At 37.6% G+C, this 7,286-nt stretch overlaps 1 protein-coding gene across 1 annotated transcript; it reads left to right on the top strand.

Annotated features, from left to right (window-relative positions):
• Positions 1-3,211: 3,211 nt before the first annotated feature.
• Positions 3,212-7,059, top strand: LOC110936467 (probable leucine-rich repeat receptor-like protein kinase At5g63930). The gene is made up of 2 exons (XM_022178859.1): positions 3,212-5,847; positions 6,462-7,059. The coding sequence occupies exons 1-2, from the start codon at positions 3,363-3,365 to the stop codon at positions 6,770-6,772; spliced, it is 2,796 nt and encodes a 931-aa protein (XP_022034551.1). The 5' UTR covers positions 3,212-3,362; the 3' UTR covers positions 6,773-7,059.
• The last annotated feature ends 227 nt before the right edge of the window (positions 7,060-7,286 follow it).

Raw genomic sequence — 7,286 nt, 5'->3', positions numbered from 1 at the left:
TTCCATACGGTTCATTAATTAGAAGCCTTATGTAAGTTTAAATCTATACTCATTTAGATATTACTTACATTGCAACACACTAGATATGTCTAGATTAATGTGAAGCATCTAATGGAGTATTACAATATCTTTAAAAGAAACGAGAGGCTATAATTTAAAGAAGAAGTGAGAACTAAAACCGGTTTATTACTCTAACTTTGTGATATTCAAAGATGACAAAAATGTAATTTTGGGTATATCCTTATGTCAACAGACAAAACCTATCTCATGGAGGAGTCATAATAAACTGATAATAACAACCTAAGTTATAACGACATAATATAGTCACTAAATGTTGTTAGAAATTTATCAGTGGACTCATAAGTTTATTAACTCCATATAATTAATGTTTTGAAGACTTAGTGTGATAAAGTCAGCTACCATGACTCCTTGAACAGTAACAGTTCAAGAGGTGCGGCATTAAGTTTCGATACACAATTAATTATTCGTTTATGAATGAATTGAGGAAACTAAGTTTTATATCGAAAACATTCATGATATGCTTAAGGATCCTATAACTGAAGGGCTATTACCCATAAGTCTTATTAAGAGAGCTCATAGACGGGTATTAATTGATGGTCGTGCGCAATTGCATATCATACTATGAATGACTAACTATTAGTTAATTTTCCTCATCAGTTTGATTTTGTATGTCTCTAAGAACATGTCAAGCCGGCATAATGGCATATAGACAAATAAAGTTACAAATCAAACAAAGGGCTTATGCGTATTTTGATCATAACGATTTGGTTTTAAATTAAGGCTATAGTATGACTAATGGGGGTCCTGAGTCGCATGATGATTCAACGGCTGTATTTCTCTGCTATAGTTCTTGTTTAAGGCTAAAATGAGTGTTAACTCCTGATCAGGCTTATCTAATACTCATAGTAAATGATTACTCGACTAAGTGGGAGAATGTAAGATTAAATATATTATGATGTAATATTTAATCTAGTAGCCATTATAATCATTTACATTATATAGATCAAAATATATAATAACCTATTAAATAATTAGTTGGTAATTGTTGATGGGCCTTATTACCCTTATTAACTAATTAGGGTTTCCTCTTGAGTGCATATATAAGGAGACTTATGTAGAGGTTCTAAAGTTAGACACACAACTTAATTACTCTCATAACATCAATCGACCTCCTCTCCTCAACCGATTACCCTTTATCACTTTTCATCATCACCATCATTAGATTGCACCCTAAGGAGGAACCAGACCAAGTTGACAATCATGTCAAACACTATTGCTACGTCTACATCTGGATTCTCCACTGGCCTGTACTGCTGCAATCAGGTATGTTATTCATGTTTTCCATTATGCCAAAAATAGAACTGAACAACAAAATTACGGCAGGTAAACGGATAACAAGATGCGTCGCAACCCCGTTTTGAATAGCAAATCCAATTCTACCAAAAACAGAATTTTGGTTCTTTGACGTCGAGAAATTGTTATGCACGACCACGACCCTATGCATTCTATCAAAAAACCTCACAGCTTCAGGAGCAAGAAAACCAAAGGTATTAAAACTGAGTTGGTAGCAAAAACCGGTTTCTTTGAATCCATCTGGTTTCAATACGATCCATAGGTTTGGACCGGTTTGCGATTCTTACTTGATATACACCTCTTTCTTTTATGATTTTGGTGTAAATGTAATTTAATAAACACTTTCCACTTGTTACAGGTTGATGATTTGCATTGCATCAAGTATGATAACCTTCACAACTATAAAAAGTATACATACGTTTTATCATGTTTTTTTTGTTATTTAAACTCGTGTAATAAACAGGATTATTAGAAGTAATGTGTTGTTAACTTAACCAGATAACTCCGTGAAGTAGATAAAATATTGGTTCGAATAAGCATGAGTTGCGCCGCTCATGGTTGAAGTCACTTTGTTATGTCAAAAGTGTGTTTAACCGGCAAAGGTCTAAATAACTCAGCATGAGCTGCACCGCTCATGGTTGAAGTCACTTTGTTATGTCAAAAGTGTGTTTAACCGGCAAAGGTCTAAATAACTCAGACGAAATTCAGTCGAACTAGGAAGAGGATGTGGTCCCATCAACGGGTACAAGTCTATAACTAGTGCAAAGATGAAAACATTGGAAAGCCAAGATACAGGGAATGATTATTAGAAAATATAGTTCTTTAAAACTTAAAAATAATGTTTTATTTTTATTTTTATTAGTAGCGATATTAAATTGATTGTGATCTGGTTTTTGAGACTGAAGCGAGAGTGGAGTGAACTGTTTAATAACTGATATGTTTTGAACATTACTCAATATTCGGATAATAGCATGTGCAAGGGTGTAGAACGGGACATTAGGCAGACGTGTGACTCTGAACTTGACACAAGTATTCACAGGTTAAGATAAAAATGACCTGTTTAACTCGATTTGTTTTGACATATTAAATCCTAAAATTACAAGATTTACAATCTTCTTGCATATTAAATCCTAAAATAACAAATTTACATATATGCATAAAAAAATTATGTTTAAACTATAAATGTTAATTTTAATTTTGTTTATTGTTTCTATAATTTAGCATTATAACAATACATTTTAAGTTGTAACATTAAAAAAAATTGACGGGTTAAACCGGTAAACTCACGTACATATAAGGTTAACCTGAACTCAATTCGTTTAGTTAAATGTGTTCGCGGATTCAACTAGAACCGACCCGAACATATTTACATCAAACTCAAACCTATGAATTTCATGTAAGATACGTGAACTATTAAGTGAGTCCATTGCAATGAGCTGGTAGTGGAGTGATAAATAAGAGATCTAGTGTTCCAAGTGACCCGTGTTTAATTCCTGCACCGAACATTTAGTGGAGTGATGGGAGACTAGGCGAGTAAGCGGCGATCGCTAGTTCGATCCTTGAACTAAGCGGGTTTTACCTCACCGCACTGTCATGCCTTCGGGCAAGTGTTCACACGCTTCGGCCCTATGTGAGGGTTTTTCCTGATTCAGAGGCGAGTGTAGCTCGATGTGATAGCCTATTTGAAAGATTCGTTGGCCGTTAAAAAAAACTTTTTGAAAATCCGAGTCATGTAAAAGTTGTTAAATAAATAAATTAATTAATTAATTAAAAAACATTAATCCAAATTTCGGTTGGTTTGAAAGAGTCGTTGGTCTTATTTTCCACTGCCATTTTCCACACGGCATACATCAATATTCTCCGGTCGTCTTCTCCGTCAACTCTCTTGACTTTGCTTATGTAACCAGACATTTCATTCCTTATGAACCACAACCACCACTCATCAACAACAATCACTCAAACTTCAAACACCACCAACCACCTTTACAATGAAGAACAGGTATGTACCCATACCCCCTCTCTTCTTCTTCTTCTTCTTCTTCTTCTTCTTCTTCTTCATCACTCTTCACTATGCTTCTTGTCAGCTACCACCTTCTCAACTCACCACCATGACCAACCTTCGTGAACTGCTTCAAACCAAATGGAATTCTTCTTCACAAGACTTACCAAACCCCTGTTCATGGACAGGGGTTTTATGCAACCAAAACAATTCCGTTATCACCGGCCTTTCCCTCTCGTCTTTCTCTCTGTTCACCATCCAAGATGCTTCTTCTTGGTCGTCTCTTGTTTGCGGGATTGAAACGTTAGAAACGCTTGATGTTTCCAACAATCAGCTGGCGGTAATCGCGCCTCCGTTGTTGCTGTCTTCTTGTGGTGGTGGTGGTTTGAAGGTTTTGAACTTTAGCTTCAACATGTTGAGTGGTAACATTCCCAGTTTTCAAAGCTCTTTAGAGGGTTTAGATCTTTCTCATAATTCTTTACATGGTGTTATTCCTGATCAAATTACAGAATTGGTTAATCTTTCTGTTCTTGATTTGAGTTACAATCAACTTAACGGCCCAATTCCTTCTGGTATTGATCAACTCTCAAAATTGCAGCAGTTACTTTTGTCTGAAAATAATCTCAGTGGGTCAATTCCTTCTGGTATCGGTCAACTTTTAAATTTGTGGCAGTTGATTCTGTCTGTAAACAATCTCACTGGTGAGATTCCACCGTCTATCGCGCAAATCACTACTTTGAAACGTTTTTCTGCGAATTATAACGGTTTTACTGGTTCAATCCCACTGGGAATTACTAGGTATCTTAGTAATTTAGACCTGAGTTATAATAAGTTAACCGGGTCGGTCCCAAGTGACCTTCTATCGCAGCCGAATCTGCAGACTGTTGATCTATCTTTTAATAACTTAAAGGGTACTTTACCTGTCAACGTGTCGAAAAGTCTATTTAGGTTGAGGCTTGGTAGTAATCGGTTAACTGGGGTGATACCATTGTGGTCATTCGGGAATGATGACCCATCATTGGCTTATTTAGAAGTTGGTAACAACAGCTTAACTGGGATGATCCCACCCGAGTTGAGATTATGCAAGAATTTATCGCTTTTGGACTTGTCACATAACAATCTAACAGGTTATGTTCCTCGCGAGTTGGGTGATCTTAACAAGTTGCAAGTTGTTCAACTTGATCACAACAGTTTGTCTGGAGAGATCCCCGATGAAATCAGTGAGTTACAGATTCTTAATAAGCTAAATATGAGTTGGAATTCACTGAATGGTTCAATCCCACCATCACTTTCGAAGTTGCAGAAGTTAATGAATCTTGATTTACAAGCCAACTATCTGACTGGTCAAATTCCAGACTCATTCGGGAACATGAATTCGCTGTTGGAGCTTCAACTCGGGAAGAACAGACTCAGCGGTGTTATAAGGTCTCTGCCCCCTAACTTGCAGATTTCTTTAAATCTCAGTAGAAACAACTTTGAAGGGCCGATACCCGCATCTCTATCCAGATCGCAATCACTCGAAATCTTGGATCTTTCAAACAACCGATTCAATGGTAGTATTCCAAATTTCTTGACTCAAATGGGGAGCTTGACACAGATACTACTTTCCAACAATTTGCTTACAGGATCGGTTCCTCGGTTTAGTGGAAAGGTTAATGTTTCCACTGAGGGGAATATAAATTTGTCATATCCGCCACCAACCTCCCCGTCTGTAGATAGGAAGAATAATAACGCAGCGTCTGTGGGAATTGTCGTGGCTTCTGCTGTGGCGGTTGTTACATTTATCATACTTGTAGTTGCAGCGGTTATAGTTTCCAGGAAGTTTCATAGAGTCAACGATGATGAAACTCCCCATTCGCCTCAGCTGGAGGTGATCAAAAGCAAACTGTTGACTTTAAACGTGATTCATAGAACGAATATTGACTTCACCAAGGCGATGGAGTGTGTGGGTCAACTCTCGAGTCTTGTTTTGAAGACAAAGTTCTCTACTTATTACAAAGCGGCCATGCCATCGGGTATGAGTTACTTTGTTAAGAAGGTTGACCCGAGTGCCAAAATATTCCAACTTGGTAGACATGATTTGATTGAACAAGAGCTCGAGACTCTCGGGAGGTTGAGAAATTCAAATGTCATGATCCCGCTTGCATACGCGTTGACTGTCGATAGCGCGTATCTTTTGTATGAGTTCACTGACAAAGGAACTCTTTTTGATGTTCTTCATGGAAGCTTGAAAAAATGTTTAGATTGGACCAACCGGTACAGTATCGCGTTAGGAGTTGCTAACGGGCTGGCTTTTCTCCATGGGTGCCCCTCGGGCCCAATCCTCCTCCTTGACCTTTCGAGTAAAGGCGTTATGCTCAAGTCGTTGGATGAGCCTCAGATTGGAGATATAGAGCTTTCTAAAGTGATTGATCCTTCAAAGAGTACAGGAAACCTTTCTGATGTTGCTGGTTCGGTTGGCTATGTTCCTCCAGGTATCTTTACATTTAATTTTTGATTCTTTGATGTATATCCGTTATCATCTAACGTAGAGATAGAAATTTTGACCCGTTTACTTGTAAGTAGCGGTGTGAATTTCTAACACAGCACGAAATTCACGGGTTTGGGTTTAGTCTAAACGGGTTCAGGTCATTTAAGGTTGAACCTCCAAACATGTTTAGCTAAACGGGTTGTGTCCGGGTCAACCTCGCAGGTTCGTGGGCTGACCCGTTTATCTTTTGATCATTTTATATTTGTGTTTTATGTCATAGGTAATTTTATGTCAACTTTTTAAATGTTAAAATAGAAATTGATATCACGTTTCATAAGTTAAACATAACTGTTCTATTCACCTTTCTATACTTGGTTATAAATTTATAATTTAAGAGTATTAATAACAACAAAAATCAGTTTAGTCGCGTTCGTGTCAACCCACGAATATCCGTGTCATGTTCGGGTACATGTGTCTAACACTTGTGTCTTGTTCGGGTTGAGTTGGGCCCGCCAACCTGCAAACATGACCCACCCTACTTATGAACAGGTCAATTTAGTTTGTGTCTTATATCAAATGGGTCAAATCCTAATCTAGAATTGTGTTTTCAATTTTCAGAATATGCTTACACAATGAGGGTGACAATGCCTGGAAATGTATACAGTTTTGGGGTGATATTGCTTGAACTCTTAACAGGGAAGACTGCGGTTAGTGAAGGATCTGAATTAGCCAAGTGGGCGTCTGCCAAGTCAAAAGAGAAACATAATGTTGACCAAATACTTGACTCCACGATCCGATGGACGTCGCGAGTCGTTAAAGACCAGATGTTAGCTGTCCTAAAGGTTGCTTTAGCATGTGTCAATGTCTCCCCTGAAGCAAGACCCGATATGAGGAATGTGATACGTATGCTTCTTAACACGAGAAACTAAGGTTGAGCGTTGGTGTTTTCAGGATTTTTCTTATCAAAATGATATCGGTTCGGTCTTGATGCAAAGAAACCATGCCAGAGTGACTTGTCGACGCCTTCTCAACCCACTCTCCATTTCTCTATATATCATAGTTAAGACAATATGTACATATATTTATACGGTTCTTCCAGTTTTATACTTCAAATTAGTTTTGTATTAAACGACCCTATATATACTATATGTAAGTGTGTATTGTAAACCTGGGTTTTTAGTCCTAGTACTTGATAAAAATATACTGTTTTTAGACATGAGAAATTGTATGTTACATATTTTTAGTTTTTCAAGATTGAAAAGAGTGTTAGCCGGTTCATGGTCCGATTTTAGATGGAACCAGCAAAGATCGCCTTCTATAAAGACTTTAGAACGTGTAGGGTTGCGAACGAGCCAAATTGCTTTGTGAGCTACTCGAACTCGACTCGCTAAAAGCTTGAAGGAGTCGAGTTTAAACGAGCTCGTGACTAAGCTTCACATATCG

This window comes from Helianthus annuus, chromosome 4, assembly GCF_002127325.2.
Source record: "Helianthus annuus cultivar XRQ/B chromosome 4, HanXRQr2.0-SUNRISE, whole genome shotgun sequence".
Lineage (NCBI taxonomy): Eukaryota > Viridiplantae > Streptophyta > Magnoliopsida > Asterales > Asteraceae > Helianthus > Helianthus annuus.
Note: the sequence above shows the minus strand (reverse complement) of the source record. Positions and strands in the feature narration are given on the sequence as shown.

Bases quoted from the DNA above. Each gene is read 5' to 3' on its own strand.
- LOC110936467 (XM_022178859.1), top strand. From the start codon at position 3,363: ATGAAGAACAGGTATGTACCCATACCCCCTCTCTTCTTCTTCTTCTTC. The intron at 5,848-6,461 runs GTATCTTTACAT...TTCAATTTTCAG, and splicing joins GGTTGGCTATGTTCCTCCAG to AATATGCTTACACAATGAGG.